This window comes from Coptis chinensis, chromosome 1 (genome assembly GCF_015680905.1).
Source record: "Coptis chinensis isolate HL-2020 chromosome 1, ASM1568090v1, whole genome shotgun sequence".
In the NCBI taxonomy this organism is placed as follows: Eukaryota; Viridiplantae; Streptophyta; class Magnoliopsida; order Ranunculales; family Ranunculaceae; genus Coptis; species Coptis chinensis.
The window spans coordinates 39,294,449-39,312,549 of NC_141456.1; the positions used below are offsets into that span (position 1 = coordinate 39,294,449).

The 18,101-nt window shown below is 40.8% G+C and overlaps 1 protein-coding gene across 1 annotated transcript; it reads right to left on the reverse strand.

Moving 5' to 3' along the window:
* Nucleotides 1–498: 498 nt before the first annotated feature.
* On the reverse strand, nt 499–5,492 carry LOC147523928 (NADH dehydrogenase [ubiquinone] 1 alpha subcomplex subunit 13-B). Its single transcript, XM_086600935.1, has 3 exons — nt 5,177–5,492; nt 942–1,013; nt 499–871 (listed from the first exon to the last, which is right to left on the reverse strand). Exons 1-3 carry the CDS (start codon nt 5,389–5,391, stop codon nt 727–729), a joined length of 432 nt encoding a protein of 143 aa, XP_086457061.1. The 5' UTR covers nt 5,392–5,492; the 3' UTR covers nt 499–726.
* Between the last annotated feature and the right edge of the window lie 12,609 nt (nt 5,493–18,101).

Consider the following 18,101-nt stretch of genomic DNA (forward strand, 5'->3'; position numbering starts at 1 on the left):
AGAGAGTCCCCAAACGACCCGTCATATCGTCTAGCTAAAAACCCAAGAATTTTGTTTCAAACGACACGCGCAGACCACCACTTGAGTGTACACTCAAACAAACCCGAGGGTTTCATTATGGCGAGATAGCCAGATAAGTGAGATTGGTTATTAAACCTGAGCTTTGATGGCAAACTTGTAATATGACAAATTTGTAATAATTCTTTGGGGGGGAGGGGTTGCCCAATCCAATTTGATGAGTGCCCAATACAGGACCCATAGATATTTGTACATGAATGTTGCACTAAACAGAATAACTTGGTGGAGCACATTTCCAAACTTAACAGTCTACTGCACGACTAAATCAATCGTGTTAATGACTGAAGTCTATCCAACAAGGTGGCTCAGTGCCTTTAAGGATTCACAAGTCCTGTTCGCTATAGACAGCGAATGGTATCAAACAAAACTTTTTTGTAACTTGGGTGTCTTTACCTTTAACAATATTCTGCAAAATCAGACTTTGAAAATTCATGTACTTATTCTGGAAATTTTGTGTTTCATACCTTTATTTGGTAGTCTAGACATTTAGAATACAAGCAACAAAAGAACAGATTCTGACGAGAATCACAAATACTGAAAGAAAATAATTTTGTACCATAGAAGGACAAAAGGCTAACAACATGTAAGAACCTTGCGGACAGATGGTTCAGACTAATAAACCATACATCATAACCAAACCTTAGTTCCTCACCAGACATCAGGTCGGAGCTCACCAGTTGCTGGGGGCATCCATTTTCCAGAATGGTAAACACTTTCCCCAACTTTCCAACCAGGAACATCCTTCATAATTCTGGCCTCTTCCTCTAGATATTTCTTCCATTCTTTTACGAACCTATAGAAGGCAGACAGATATTAACATTTGTTCAAATTATAAAACAGATGAAACAAGAGAAATATTTTACCTTTCATCCTCTTCAGCTTGAAGCATTGGAAGAATCGCTCTGCGAGCAGCATATTTTTCTTCTTTTATTGCCCTACATGTATGGGAAAGAAAGAAAAAGTCTTTAGAGATTGATCAACAAAAAGCTCTGACTACTAAGATAATGCAGCTCTCTCAACTGTAACAAAACTAGCTGCTCGACTAAAACGTATCCCTCAACACCTAATTGAGCCTCATAGCCTCAATGAGGCACCTTGAAGCAAAGACCGCAGAATCCAGACAGTTTCAGCTAATCTAGACCTTAAAACATCTTGATCTTACATTCTATAGGTTTTAAATAAGAATACCTTTGAAACACATTACAATTTATAAGCCAAATTCTGACGTTTAATCATTTTGTTGCTTCATGCAGAAACGTGTTCTCTTTTATTAATTCCATTTTTTAGAAAATAAAAATTCTAAAGTATCCATAAAAAATTTAAGTATCCAAATTGCTCCAAAGTATTGGATATTCATGGCATTGTACTTAAGTTTTCTGTCTTCGGTCGTTATTTTCAGTGGTGCATGGACAGATGATAGCAAAGACGATGACGATGACGATGGAGCCAAACTGGAGCTTGACTATTCTCAGGACAAGCCGTGGTCTTGACAAAGTATCGTTCTGATGGGTGGAAGGAGAGGTGGTCGGTTGTTGGCCATGGTGATTGTCATGGCTTTCTTAGTATTTCACTAGGGTGTCTAGTAGGTGTCCCCATGTATTGGGCGTACAGAGTACTGATGTACTGAGATTGGCCTAATGGTCTTAGAAGATAATCCTTCGGCTAATTTTCTAGGCGTTGACGTAATTTTGCTAATTATACCAATATATTATCTTTAGTGATCCAAAAAAAAATAACAGATAAAGCATCCTCAGTTGTGGGATATTGAGTTTAAACCCTTGATCGATTTTTGATAAGTCCTTATAACGCAAAAAGCCACCAAAGATCAAAAGAAACATACAAAGAAGATTAAGAATAATAGTAATAATAAAAATAAACTCCTTGTAGAGCATGAGCATCAACATATTCCCAATTACGATAACTTCAATCTGATAACGAGATGCAGAAATATAATATCAGCCAAAAGAACTCTAAAAACACGCTCCAGGCCAAATCTCAATTTGAAAACAAATTCGTCCTTAAAACTCTCAAAACAGTACCAATAATAGTCTCACCAATAGGATAACACCTTGAACACTGTTGAGTATAGTCCCATATCGGGTACATAAAAGCACTCCATTCATTGCCCGTTGGTTTTCAGTTGGATGCTCCAATCTTAATATGGTATGAGCAGGCTAGGGTGTATTGGCCACACACTCGGCGACCCAATAAAATTAATACACGTGTTTTACTCGAGCTATGCACAAGTGAAGGAGCATGCTTACATATACTCCCACCTCAGGAATTTAGAGTATTGCATAATAATCTAAAGATCCGTGGGACACTGCACTGCAATCGATTTTGAGTTGGATGTTCCAACCCTAAGAAACCAACCAAACAATAGGTAATACCAAATGCATCCACAAATATGGCACATTGATGTTGTGATATGAGGAAGAGCTTCCAAAGGGCGGTAAAATAACAAAGAAAAAGAGAAGAGATAAGAAACAAAATTAAGATCAAAGGATTCGAACCAGTAACCACTAAGCAAAGGATTTCAAGACTTTGTGTGTGATTGGGATAACATTGTATTTTGTACTTGAAGAGTATCTTATGTTTAGGGTGTGGGTAATCTTGTAACTTAGCATCTTGTTAAATGGGGATTAACCTTTTGTAACTTTGTTTATGATTTGGAATATATGAATACTTTTTACCGCTCAAATAAAAAAGCAAAGTTACAAACATAGAACAAATCAACAAAGCTTTTCTTGGGAGGTGTTTCCAGTAGCTTCCAGGTCAATGAAAGACCTATTAGCATATTTGTACATTGATAGGGATCCCCATTCATTCCTGGATTCCCGTCACTATGGATTGATTGTCCCTACCTAACTGCATGGTAGTGGTCTAGGGAGCGCAATAGCTAGAGCCCGGGAGAGTTAAGAGTAATGATTTCAGTAAGAGCCGCCGGACGGACTACTCTAGTGAGTCTTTCTGAACGAGCCTCTGGGATCTCCTGTAAACCCCCATTATTTGATAAAGGGAGGATATTAGCTTGGGTTCTAAGGGTTTTAGATCAACTTTTTTGAACTGTTCTCTAAATACATTTTTGTTTGTTGGTTCTGATCCTCTGATCTAATTATTTTTATTTTTATTTTTATTTTTACTTTTACTTTTATTTTTTGATGAAAGTAAAAATACTCTATAGATATCTGCTCAAGATCATACATATACATACTACATAATAGATGGACTACAACTCTACAAGTGAATAGACTAACCACACCCCTAGGCCATGCAATCCCCATCATCCCATTATCGGTCGCACCATCATCTGGGTCAGCACAACCTTTTTATGGCTTGGGTGGAAGTCTAAGCACAGTGAGGGACACCCTCAACTAGAGCCAACATCTATGATAAAACAAAACCAAAACCAAGCCAGCCCAACTAAGACCATCAAATGGACCGATCTAGTTCTACATTGTTGGCAAGCGAATAAACACACCTCTAATTTCAGCATCGATCAACCATGCCCATTCTAAACACCAATTTCAGTATCATTCCACCACAGTTCACTGGGCTTTAAGCAACTCTTCCCACCAGCAAAACAGATCTTTGAAGTTGTACTCATTTCTAGGTTCATAACTTGTCATGTTCAAACATAACCAACCGAAATTGTCCCTTTTATTTCCAGCAACCACTTGACTGACGATTTGTTCCTTACCTTAATATAATTTAATTTCTTGTAATACATAGTGCCCAACAAATCCTGTAGGGAAGGTTCTCTCTCTCTCTCTCACACACACACGGGAATGTAAGAACCAAGTTTGCCTTTTCCATATAATCTTCCAAAAGAGATTTCCAAATCTTGATAGAGATTGGGCAAGAGAAAAAAAAAAAAAAAAAAAGATTCATCCATTCCTTGGATTTTGAGTGTTAGACCTCTTTCAATGAGGTTGTCTTTTGTAAGTATTCTTTCCCAAAAGAAGCTCCGTATAAATAACTTAACATTCATAGAAATGTTGGCTTCCCACGCAAAAGCACCAAACGCCAGTAGAATTGTGTAAAACGACTTAACCAAAAAGTGCTTGTTTGCTGTGATAATCCATTCCCAACTATCATCACAATCTTCAAATGTTATGTTAGACAGTAAATGATTGAGGCAGTTCAATTGTTGAGCTCCACTGTCTCTGAAATTCCTTCACCGAGGTTTTAGGTTCCACAAACAGACCATGTCTAAATGGCTTTTACGATTCCTCCTTTCAAAGAAGCATAGTTGTAGAGTCTTTGAAATCTCCTAACAAACGGTATGTCATCACACCATAAATCACGCCAAAAACAAGTCTTGGTTCCTTTACAAACCTTGTGTGCTATGTTTTTAAAGAACTTGTCTTGAGAAGCTAGGATGCCTCTCCAAAGACTACACCATAAAATTAATTAAATCTCCTCGGCTTTCCGCTATTCTCACAACCTCCATACTTGGCGTCCACCACTTTTCTCCACAATGCGTCATGCTCGGATCCATATCTCCAAATCCATTTTCCAAGGAGTGCTTGATTCATTACTTGTGCTTTTGTTACCTTCTTGGGACCAAAATACCCAATCCCCTATGTTCATGTATATCGGATTGCACACCTTTGGACTGGTTACCAAAAAAATGGATATATCCGAAATATCCGATATATCCGATATATATCGGGAAGATGCATCTTTTTGTTACCTTCTTGAGATCCCCAAAGTCTATTCTCTTAGCTACACTTTCTGTAATGGTGAGTAGACAAATGTAATAAACGGGTAAGCTTGCAAGAGTGCTCTTGATAAGAATGAACCTAGTTCCCTTCCATCCACTTAGCATTGAGTAAAATGGCTCACTAACTTTCTCCCACACTTAGTAATGCATGTACTTAGCACCTACAGTAATCCCCCGATATTTGAAAAATCCCGCTAAGTTGTCCAAACTGCCAATATTCCATCTCTAAATTAAAATTACGCCCTCGGCCACACCACAGAAAGAATGCACTTTTAGTTTTTTTTTCCAGTAATGAGATTATTACTAGGAGCATATAATTAAAGAAAAAATAAAATTCAATTAAATATTGAATAATGATGGGGGTGAACTTACCTGCGGATCTTATTACCCTTGCCAACTTGCCACATCCCCCAAGAGAAAGCACCAAAAGCAGTCAGAAATATAGCGATGGCACTGGGGCCCTTTGTTGGGATTCTCCGTGCGTATCGTACCGGTGGAAAACCTCCAGGTGGCGGTCCGTCTTGTAGTACCGGCATATCCTTCACACTTGCCATTCCCGGTTTGTTCCTTATCATTGCTTCCGTCATCTCCCCCAACCCTTTTTTTCCTTCACCTCAAATCACCTTCTCTTTCTTTCTTGTCTTTCATTTCAGGTGATCTATCGCACAGAAAGCCCACGGACTTTTATGGGCCAGGCCCAAGTCAGAGGGTCCAGCAACAAAAAGGCTCCACAACATTTTTCACTACCAAAGTACCAAGTACCAACTAATAAACGAATCATAAAAAGAAGAAAAGGCCGGAGATGTACGTTGTTCCATTATAAATCTTTTGCTAAAGGATGCACTTTTACACGAAGACCTGGTCATGTTCTTTTCAAAAGAAAGAATTCGAGAATCCAATTAGTCAAACCTTATATCTTTCAGTGGGCTACATGGGTCCATTTCATGTCAAGTGTGCTCATTATAATTTCTCAAAGTGAAAAATGCATCATCTAAAAAGCTGTGGGATGGCTGGAATTTTGATAGACAGTGGTGCGAGACACAAATTCATTTATGTGGTGTGGCCAAAATGAAGTTTTTTCCACTAATGAAATTAAAAAAGCCCCTTAATAATAAGTTTCCAGCTTTTGTTTGTTTGTTTTTTTTCAATTTAAGTCTTAAAAAAGCCCAAAAAAAAAACCCCACAAATCTATATATTAAAAACATTTCGCTTTACCAAAAAAAAATAATCAAAACTGTAAAAATTGAAAAACCACCAAAAAAACTCTTAGACCAGCTAACACTGTTTGTAATTATTTTACTTTATTTTGTTTTAGGTTGTTATATCACTTATATGTGATATATATATTATAGGTTAACTAAGGCGATTAATCGCTATAAGCTCTTGGAGTGACTTACTTCCAATTAGCGCTTAAACTGCACAGGACATAAGTCGATTGGAAACTTTATTTTTGGAATTTTTTATTTTTAAGATTGCTGGTCTTCGTTTATAATTTCTAAATTTTTGAAAGTTCATTTTCAAGATTGCTGGCCTTCTTTTCAAAAGTTGACACTAAGCACTAAACCTCATCCCCAAATGGAATCATGTTCTCACTTCTCCCAATCTCGCCATGGCCTGTCGTGTGATTCAAGTGTAACTTGGAACCAAAGTTAGCCTGAAGCATTGTTAGCCTTTACGATTAGTGGTCCACAAATATTTGTTCTGATAAGTTTTTGGCCCAGTTTCATGTTCTATGATCATCTATCTTACCTACCTGTACGTGGAACCTGACCCACACATATCTCTCATCTAACCCAAACCACTTCAACTATCACACTCAGAAAACCACGCCAGAAGGAGCCATAGCATATTTGGAGGGTTGGCAGACAAAAGTATCAAACTTTACCCCCACTCTTTGATTTTCATTGTATAATTGACAATTATATTATGGGATACCTTATATAATACATAAAAATAGTAATTCTATGATGCATCACCATTGAGAACATCAATCCAGATGTGCTTCAGCTGTCCAAAACTTTGTGTTTGGCACATCCAACGCTGACCAAGTTATTTTTTAAATCAAAATTTTACTTTGGGCAATGCTCCACGTTGTTAGGAATTTGGATATTTGTACCGCTCAAATAGTATCTTAATCCATATCCAAGTACCGGGATCTTGGAAGTACTCTTCTGTGTTATTTTGGTCACTCAATTCCCCAAATATCATCTTAACTCTTAAGAAGTCGAGTAAACAAACTCTTTAACTAGTTGAGATTGTGATACGATCATACTAATCTCAACATAACCAGTTAACATTTATTTATTTGCTCCCTCTGTTCTGTTTTTTAATCAATTTTACCTTTTATGTTTTTTTGTGATTACTAGTTGAGGGGCCTGATTACAATGTGATTACAAAATTTGTACATTAAACTAAGGGGTTCTATACATCTATGACTTTGATAGTAAAGATGCCATCGAAATAAAGAAAAGTGACATCTATTAAAGCATTTCGCAACAATGATGATTGGCGATTTGGAGATCGAAAATATTGATCCATTCTTAATTCAACAAAAGTTTGAGCAGTTCAATTGTCTCTCTAATATTTTTTTTTTTTATCGTGTGAGTTGTTACGGACCGATTCGGGATGATTGGACCCAAAGGTTCGGAAAAGTCTATGGGCTGATGGGTCATCGCGGACTGGGGTAGGCAGCAAGCCTAGGGCAGAAATAGATAGGATAGCGCAAAAGGTGAGAGACAGGTGTGCGAAGTCAGAGAAGACACGTGGGTTTATCATAACCGAGGGATGGAAAAAAGATGAAGGGTAGAGCGCAGACTAGGGGATGAGGGGATGAGCCAAGGGGGACCTAAAGAGAGGGAGGAAAAATAGGAAGTCTAAGAAAAAGAATTAGGTCACAACAATTGGCGCCATCCGAGGGGACTGAACTGACGACCACACCAGTTAAAAACCACGGTTCTAGGAGAAGAGATGGCACCATCGAAAAGAAAAGCAAGAGCGGAGACAAAAACGGAGGTCAGGGAAGCAAATGGTATAGGAGTTGTCAATCAAGTATAGGAGGTAGGAGGAGAAACAGATCTGATGGCGGTGGAGAGAATGAGAGAGATGGAGGTAGAGATGGGTAGGCTGAGGGAAGAGAATGGAAGGTTTAGAAAAGAGAGGGAAGCGGAAGAAACAAGAAGAGAGGAAAATATCATAGAAGATAAATCTGATGAAGAAAGCTCATATGGGGAACCTGTGCAGCCGTTAGATGGAATAGGGAAGGGAGTAGAGCTAGATCCACAAATGGAAGGCGGTGGAATAGCAGATGGAGTCACATTACAGCAAGTTCAACACATGTTTGAAAAGGAAAAGGAAGCCATCCGACTAGTGCAGCAGGAGAGCAGAGGAACGGCAAACCAAGTAATAGCGGCACTCAGTCACAACCCGTTGGCGGCGGTGGTGAGGTCAACAAAGGTACCAAGGTGGTTCACACAACCCAGATTTGATAGATTTGATGGAAAGGGAGACCCGGTGCATCACATACAACATTTTCGCCAACAGTTAGCTTTATGGCAAGAGGATAAGTTTAATGGTTTATGGTGTATGCTTTTTCCGGCAAGTTTGAAAGAGGGAGCTTCCGATTGGTTTTATCGGTTGCCAGCTGGAAGTATAGAGAAGTTTAGTGAACTAGAAAAGGCATTCGTCACTCATTACATTCATCAAATGAAAAGAGCGGTGGACGTGTCCGCACTGTTTTATGTGAAACAAGAAGACGGAGAATCGTAAAGGAAATTTGTGTCCAGGTTCAACGCGGAGGCCATGAAAGTGGAGAATTTATATGAGAAGACTGCAGTGATAGCTTTTAGGAATGGAGTTCGCCAAGGAAGTAAAGTACACATGTCCATGGTAAAAAATGAAGAGGTGATATCTAGCTTGGTGGAACTGTATCCTAGATTGGAGAAGTATATAAGGTGTGAGGATTATATATCGCGGTCTACTAAAAAAGGGGGGAAAAGGGGTCAGTACAGTGGAGAAAGATGATGAAAGGAGAGGCAAAGTGGACTACAAGGGAAAGGGGTACAAGGCGGATCGACTTAGGAAAAGAGAACGGAGGGAAGAAAGGGTCAGAAAGCCATATCAAGAAAAAGTATATACACGGTTGAACAAGCCTTTGGAGGAAATCTTTAGGGTGATAAGAGATCGACAGGATTACATACCACCGCGGAATTTCCCAGAGGAGAGGGCGGACAAGCCTTATTGCCAGCATCATCAGTTACGAAACCACAACACCAACGAATGTTATGCTTTGAGGTGGTTGGTGCAGAAGATGATTGATGAAAGTCACTTGAGGGAGTTTGTCGCGGACAACAGAGAAGAAGGTAGGATACCTGAAGATTGCAGAATTATGGGAACTATCAATGTCATTTATAGCGGTGAAGTGCCGACTCGGAACGGTCAAAGAGACAAAGTAAGGCGGACAGTTCAGTTACAGCAGGTGTACAAGGTGAACTTGATGCCAAGAGCTATACCGTAGAGTCCGACTGGCTACAACAACATAGCGTTCACAGAGGGAGGATAAGGAGAGCGTCAACCTTCCTCATGATGATGCATTGGTGGTAACTCTGGTAGTAGGTAACTATCTTACTAAAAGAATTTTAATTGATTGTGGTAGTTCAGTAGATATATTATTTTGTTATGCCCTAGACGAAATGCATATAGAGACATCAGCCTTGAAACCAGCTAGAAATAATTTGTTTTGGTTTTAATGGGAGTATGACTAAACCCATAGGAGAAATAGAATTGTTTGTATCTGCAGGCCCAGTCACAGTCATGACCATATTCATGGTAGTGGACTCCGCGTCCCAGTATAATATGATTTTGGGACGCAAATGGATTCATGTGATGAAAGACGTCCCATCCACTTATTATCAGGTCGTAAGGTTTCCTTCGTCAAATAGGAAGTATGAGATCAGGGGAGATCAGTTTGCAACATAGTCAAGTCATTTTGCCACAGTAAAAGATATGTTGAAAGGAAGTGCACGATCGGAAGGTCCGAAACACCCAAGGAAAGCATAGCAATTACAGATAGGTCTGTCCGCGGACACACCTATACCGCGGATAGAGTCCAAGACAATGGAAGAGGTAGAAATGGTTAACTTGGGAGAAACGGAGGAGGAGAAACTTACGGGTGTAGGATCGTTGTTACCAGAGGCATGGAAAAAAGAGTTAATAGAATTTTTGAGCAGGAACAAAGATGTGTTTGCTTGGTCTGTGGAGGAGATATCCGGAATAGACCCAGAGATTGCATGTCATTGGTTGAACATGAATGAAGATGCAAGGCCAGTGAAACAGAGGCCACGAAGTGTGGGCCCACAATATGAAGATAGTATCAAAGAAGAGATTAAAAATTAAAAATTATTAAAAATTAAAAATTAAAAAAATCATAGTAATTAAAAATTTTCATCTAAATCATCTTAATAACACCACATAATACACCATCATAAATCATCCTATTCATGGACGGTGCCTAGGAAACTTGAAAAAATTAGGTTACTTAAGTAAGGAGCGTCTTCATACGAACAACCTCCTTTCAATTCTCGGGGGACACGGCTGCTGGAATATTCCTACGATATCCTGGCTTCCCTTGCTTAAGGTGCTAACAGCTTCGAAGATATTGATGTTTCCCTCCATTCTAAAACTTCCGCTCATTTATTAAGTTCTTATAGCACTAAATTAAAATTCATATTTTGTATGAGACTACGATTGCAGTAAACATAGAATTGGAACTTATATCGTAGATGAAAATACAGAAACAACTGTTTTATGTTATCTCCTAGGCATAGTTCCTCCTCTGTAAATCAACCTGCGTCAAACATCTCGTTTCCATTATCTCCTTTAATTGTGGTGAAGAAACCTCACGATTCGAAACCCCTTTTCCGGTTTTCTATCTTGCCCTTCTGGGGAAGGACCTGCTTCCTGCCGTTAAAAACAGGTATCGATTGTAAGGTGATTTTGGTATTCTTCCAGAAGCATTTTTCGGTTTTGTTTACATTTTACCATGGTTTGAGCCATGAAAAAGCCGTTACCAAATCATCTTAGGTCGGATGCAACAAGTAGTCACGCTTCAAACTGCATCCGGCGTTATAACGAACAAGTCTTGCCCAGGTTGTTTCCGCCACCTTAGGCCGACAAGCCCCGGTTTGGCTCCGCGGACAAAGCGCCCATGATCCGTTGACACATGGAGCCCGAACTAGTTCAAGCATTTCATGATAAAGTTCTATACTCAAAAAGTAGGAAATCTTTAAAGATTCAATTCTTTTCGTCAAGGCACTTTTGGGGAATCCTTTAAGGAAAATTGCCAAAGATATTCTTGATATACTTTTGAATGTCCCCATCATCGACTTCGACTTACCGCTGTATTAGTCGTTTAATTTTTTAATGGTCTCTGCGACCATCAAAACATTAGACATCATGAGCGGCGGTTGTTTTCATGGACAAAATTTCTTTGAGCATACACTTTTCTTGAAAGCAGGCCTCCACGAAGCACCCATTAGGGAAACAACGATTCTTCCCTAAATCTTCTAAAGACCCTCCTACAAGGGATTTCGTCTATGATCGAACGGTCAAAACCGATCGGAATTAAAACTCTAATCGAATCCCTTGTAAACAAAAAGGTTGATGCTCTTTTGATTACAAGTAAATGAACAAAACCAAACAGGTCATGGCGTAGCGCTTCCCCTTTATTACTTTCTTTTGTAGAAGTCAATTGCGCCCGATTCTTGTGTCCTTTGGTATACGAGTGTCCTCCCCAACCTGCTGAAGAGGTTTATGCTTTTCAACATCCCTAATGCACCTTGGCGACAACATCGAATTTGGCGGGGCTTTTTTTTGTCAAACAAAGCTCCTTCATTTGGCAACCAGCGTTCTGTCGACCTTGCTTGAACTCTGATTCCTGTCGTCAAAGGGAAATCCTCACAATTTCAGCAAAGGGAAAAATAATTTTCCCGATAAGCAAATGTGGGATACCAAAACAAACCCATGACCTTGTTCCGCTAACCAAGGATATGGCTGCCAAAATCAACATTAAATAATAACGTGAACTAGTTCCTGCTTTCTCCTTTGGTACAATCCACGGCCCGATAAAGCGGTGAAATCTCACGACATACATGAATCAAGCGGAATCAAATCCAAAGCTTCATCCAGCGATCTCTTGGCATTGGCTTCGGGGATAAAAGTCAAAAAGGCGTGTTCCTGGCCGGCGGTTCCAAACCTAAACTTACAAACGCGCTTTGAACTTCGACAATGCACGGGACCTAGTGATCAAAGCCGGGGGTGAAATTAAATGCCATTACCGCCGTTAAGGCGAGACGCCATGCGACAATAATATCATTATGCCAGGCGAGGAATCGGCGGAAATCACGATGACATCCTTCCAACTCCTACCTGCTTGACTATGCGGGACGAAGTTGTACCTTCGGAAATCTACACCCTCGATCCAGGGAAAAGCGGCGATCCTACATCAGCGATTTCGTTCCAAAGCTCGGATTTCCTGCCCGTTTGGTAAGAACAAACACGGCCGAACATTTTTGATGAGATCGGTGAAAACCAAAAAAAATTTGACCATAAACTTACTTTCTAGATGCTAAAGCATTTGCCCGAAGCATGCCAAGTTTTTGAAGGACATGTGTACCGCAAACGGCGTCTGAATGTCCCTCAAAAGCGTTCCTCGGCGGATTTCCTTTCGATTACCACTACCGATGGTGTGGTAAAAGTCTAAGGACCGAATTAGGCCATTTGTACCATATGCGTTGGGCGACAAATCTCAACTACTGCGCTTTTAGACCTAGGTGCGGTGTTAACCTACTTCCTACTACTTATTTAAGCGGTTAGGTCTTCATGAATTGAAACCTACCAATATGACTCTGCTTTCGGCGGATCGACTCCATTAAATACCAAAAGGCATAGTAGAGAGCGTTATAGTAAAGGTCAAGATTTTTACTATCGGTTGATTTTGTCATTCTAAAGATCTTTGAAATAGCTTGTGACTCCATCCCATCATCTTGGGGCGTCCTTTCCTTGCAGCGCCAAGCGCTCTCATAAATTGTCGGGGCGGTTCAATGACATTATCTTTTCGGGAACCTTCAATCCGAACTCAAGCGTGTTCAAATTAATGAAAGCAGTTTCGATCATAATGGAGGCGAGATTAGCTTGGTTGATGATGCGGAACATGATTATTTCATAAACTCTTTTCCCAGGGCAGAGATACACCAATTTCTTTCTTTTGATAATCCGGAGTTTGGCGATGGCTTCATTACATAAAGGGATGTCCATGCATTATTAGAAGTCGATTACCACTATTTGACCACTAATCTTCGGTGCAAACTAATTGGAAAGGACCGGATTAAGCTCTTTTCCATTGAAGAGATGATCCTCACGAATCCTTGATCCCCGATCCTCAACTCGGTTTAAAACCTCTACCCCTGATTTGAAATCGTACATCTCGATCCGATGGTAGTCACCCATAATAATTTACGCTCCCTTGACTCTGGCGAAGAAGAACGTTTGATTCATGTCATTCGTGAACACGGCTCCATTATCGGATGGTCCTTAGATGATATCAAGGGAATAGACCCTAGCATATGCTTGGCATCGTATACATCTTGATGGATGGCACAAAGACATCACGAGAACCACAAAGCGCGCCTTAATCCGCTATGAAGGAAGTAGTGAGAGAGGAAGTTCACGTTTACTTGATGCGGGTATCATATACTATCTCGGATAGTGGTAGGTTAGTCTGTCCGCGTTGTTCCCAAAAAGTCCGGCATTCAAGTTGTGCAAAATGAAATGGTGAGTGCATCTCCACTTTCGCATTCCTTTGAAATGGAGAATTTGCATTGACTATCATGAAACTTAATGCGAGAACCGTAAAGATCATTTTTTCCTCTCCCATTCATTGACCGGATGCTAGAGCGTTTAGCGGTCATGCTTACTACTATTTTCTTGATGGCTATTCGGATACTTCCAAATTGTCATCGATCCATACGATCAAGAAAAGACAACTTTCCGTGTCCCTTTGGAACCTTTGCTTCTGAGGGCGAATGCCTTTTGGTCTTTGTAATGCCCGGGCACTTTCGTATTTGCATGCTTCACATTTTTTAGTGATATGGTGGAGCGTTATATGGAAGTCTTCATGGGCGACTTTTCCATTCTGAGGAAATTCCTTTGGCATTTGTTTATCAACCTTTCTAAAGTATTGGCAGCGTTGCGAAGAGAAAAATCTGGTATTTTCAATTGGGAGAAGTGTCATTTCATGGTTACGAAAGGACTTGTTCTAGGTCGTATTGTTTCAAAAAGGCGGGATAGAGGTTGATAAAGCTAAAATTGTTAAAATTTCTTGGCTACCCTTCCACGCCGCGATTCGGGATATCCGTGCCTTTTAGGCCCTTATTTGGGTTTCTGAGGAGATTCATTGGGGATTTCTCTAAAGTTGCTCGACCGCCAACCAATCTCACCTTAAGGATGCAGTATTGATTTCAATTTCAATTTGCAAACAAGCTTTTGATACACTAAAAACGCTCGACTACGCTCCTATTATTCACCCCACGATTGGTCTCAACCATTGAATTGATGTGTGGCCTAAGCGACTTTTGCTATTGGTGCGTGCTAGGCCAGCGGCGTGACGACAAACCCGTTGTCATTTATTACGCTAGTAAAACTTCTTAACGGCGGCTCAGCGTAATTATACCACGGCCGAGAAAAGAGTTCTAGCTGGTTGTCTATGCTTTGGATAAGTTTAGCCCTACCTAGTTGGAACATCGGCCATAGTATATCTTGACCATGCCTTGATTCGGTACTTACTTTCAGCGAAAAGGGATTAAAACAGCGATTGTTCATTTGGATCCTTCTCTTACAAAATTCACCACGGAAATCAAAGACAAAGAAAGGAACCGAAAATGTAAGTAGCCGACCATTTATCAAAGGCTGGTTGGTGACATCGATAGTGATTACGAAGCTATCGGTGATTCCTTCCCAGGGCGAATACTTGTACTCTATTTTTCATCTCCATGATACAGCGGATATCGTTAACTACCTAATTCTTGAGAAGTCCCTCCTTTTGGTCGCGTCGATCATAAAAGTTCTTATCCTTTGTAAAATATTATTTCTGGGATGAACCCTACCTCTTTAAGTATTGTTCCGACCAACTCATTCGTCCATTTGCATTCGGTGGGAACACACCGGCGTATTATCCTTTGCCATGAACAATCTTGCGGAGGTCATTTGAGGTGGAAAAACTGCGGCCAAAGGTGTTACAATGTGGTTTTACTGGCTACCCCTTTTTCGCGATGCACACGAACATTCGTAAAGCTTGCATTCGTTTGTCAACACCTAGGTGAATTACCAAGCGAAATATGATGCCCCTAAGTCCTATCTTGATTATGGAATTTTTTTTTGATGTTTGGGGCATTGATTTTATGGGACCCTTCCCTATTTCTCAAGGTTTTCTATACATTTTTAGTCATTTGTAGACTATGTGTCCAAATGGATTGAGGCACTTTCGCATAATCATTTCGAATGACCATAAGGCTGCGTGAGATTTGTAAAGAAAAACATTTTCTCGTTTCGTTTTGGTGTTCCCAAAGCTATCATCGATGAGCGATGGGGGTACACATTTTGTAACAAAATTTTTGGGTTTTAATGAAGAAATATGGAGTTACTCACAAGGTTGCTACTCCATACCACCCACAAGCAGTGGCCAAAGTGGAAGTCTCCAACGAGAGATAAAGTCTATTGCGGGAAAGCTGTCAACCCGTCAAAGAAATTTGGTCTCTCCCGACTTATCGGATGCCTTGTGGGCATACCGAGCGACATTTAAGACACCTATAGGGATGTCTCCTTACCGCATTGTTTTTGGAAAACCTTATCATCTGCGGTTAGAACTTGAGCATCGTGCCTTTTGGGCCATCAAAAGCCTCGATTACAATATCATCGGCGGTGAAGGCGAAAACTGCAATTAAATGAGCTTGAGGAGATTGGGGTGATGCTTATGATCTCACCGAAATCCTACAAAGCTAAATATGAAAGAGTGCCGCGACAAGCACATTTTCGCGTAAGGATTTCAATATTGGCCAAAAGTTTTTCTTGTAGAACTCCAGTTACACATCTTTCACGGTAAATTGAAAACCACGATGGTGCGGTCCTTTCATTTGTGTCGGTTTGTGAAACATTATGGGGCAATCTCTTTGCTTAATCAAAAGATAACGGTGAATTTCAAGTCAATGGACAGCGCCTAAAACATTACCGCGAATTAGCTCACGGATGTTGAGACGGACTCTTCTTGAGAACCCGGTATCCGACTAGATGTTTTAAGTTTGGCGTACTCAATCTTGTTCTATAGAAGTGCGCCATTTTGGTAACCGGGCCATCTTCTATCTTATGATCTCCAAAGTTCTTTGAAGTGTGTTGGTTGCAAAGCGGAACCTTAGTCCGCGAAAACTCTTTTCTGAGCGAATTATAAATGTGATACGCAACCACGAGCAAAGCGTGCTTTTCGATTAAGCGATGGGTACCTAAAATTTCACCTCCTTCCTTTTCTTCCCTTTTCTACTCTCTACCTCGCGAACTTGACTAATCATTTTGGTGTAAGTCTCACTCATCACGAATAGGGAATGGTGCGTGTAGTTCTTTTGCTTTCGTAAGCGGCGTCTTGCGGCGAAGGATGGGCTGGTGTATGCATTGCCAAACACCATACATCTAGGCTCGACTTCCTATCGATACTAGCGGTTTAAGGTATACTTTTGTCTAACACCAACTGCAGCGGGATAATCTTCGTAAGCCCAGCGCCGTTTCTCCGGGGATGGGATTAGATCTTGAGAATCGACAATAAAAGACTTCGATTTGTCTTGAGAATCGGCGTTAAAAGACTTCGATTCGTCTTGAGGATCGGCGTTAAAAGACTTCGCCTTGTAAATATGTTTATTTTGTTACCTCTTCCCTTTGCATTAAGTTTTGCACAAAGGGATTAGGTAATCAAACCTCAGATGTTGCATACTTGGAACATAAGCGGGCAATGGATTCCACCGGACCAACCCCTAGAATTGGTTACTTTGAGTCACTTGGGGCGGTTTGAGGATAGCCGGTATGTAAAAGGGCAATTTTATTAGGCAGTAAGCGCCGCGGTCTAGGATGGTACCGTCCTGCCCTAAGCCCATAATACATAGAGGTGAGCCCACCGATCGGCTGGATTGGGTTAGCTCGAGGCCGACATGATGAGTTGTCTATGATTTAAGATGCTAACTCCCCTGGACATTCGGTGTTTTTCCACGTATATCTCCCTTGTATGTAAATAAAACCCTTACACTTTCCTTTCTAAAAAAAAAAAAAATGTGACTTTCAAGAATGACTCATACAATTGGATAGAATTTTTCGTGCCCGATCATTTCGATATCTCATTCGTCGATTGAGACAAACGAGTCATAGATGCGCATTTAGATTTTTAGGTTTAAATCGGGCTTTAGGCTTGATTTGGGCTTCGAAAATTTTTGGCCCAACCCAAATATCGATTTCTCGGCCCATTTAAACCAACCAACCCGATAACGCAGCGTCACTATTCGATTCGTCTCCCTAAAAACCGGATCTTGCCCCTCTACATCGGTCTACCGAGATAGGCCCCACTACTAAAACCGGGTCTAGCGAGACCACCGAACTTCGATCAAAATTTCCTTCCGTCGGATCATCCCAATTCTCCCCTCATCAATAATCCATAGCCATCCTCCCTCTTAGATCGGCAATGGCTGGAAGCGAATGATTTGTGTGGAAAAAATTTTTGGAAATTTGTTTGAAAGCGGGATGTTTGCTCCATTCTTTGATCACGAAATTCACTCTAGAGGATGGGAGAGTTTGTTATATGCCAATGGAGGCTTTATTCTAAGGATTTGGTGATGAAATTCTCTACGACAATGGAAGCTTTAATGGCGACCATTTTTGGATCACCGTCGAGGGTGTCGCGACCGCGAAGTCACACGGTGTTGCTCTCAGGGATCCGCGGGCATTCCAGCGGTGCGACCCGCGGACGACTTCGGTGAGCAGTCCGTGTACCCACGGACTTACGACCTAATGCACCGACCGCGCTTATCGAGGAGAGTACAACATCGACGGAAAATCGGCGTATCGGCTTCGGTCGCGGACGAAACCAGACTAGCTTGATAACTTCAATGGTTTGGGGCGAGCGTCATTGGCACCTCGAAGCCTTCCGACATCAACAAGACCTTCCTCCACCTTCTTTGGATCCTCCAGGAGGCGAAAGGGTAACCGCATCGTT

Coding starts and splice junctions, on each gene's coding strand:
- LOC147523928 (XM_086600935.1), bottom strand. CDS start 5,391: ATGACGGAAGCAATGATAAGGAACAAACCGGGAATGGCAAGTGTGAAG. Junction 1,014..5,176: donor AAGGGTAATAAGATCCGCAG/GTAAGTTCACCC, acceptor CCATACATGTAG/GGCAATAAAAGAAGAAAAAT. Junction 872..941: donor CAAGCTGAAGAGGATGAAAG/GTAAAATATTTC, acceptor TGCCTTCTATAG/GTTCGTAAAAGAATGGAAGA.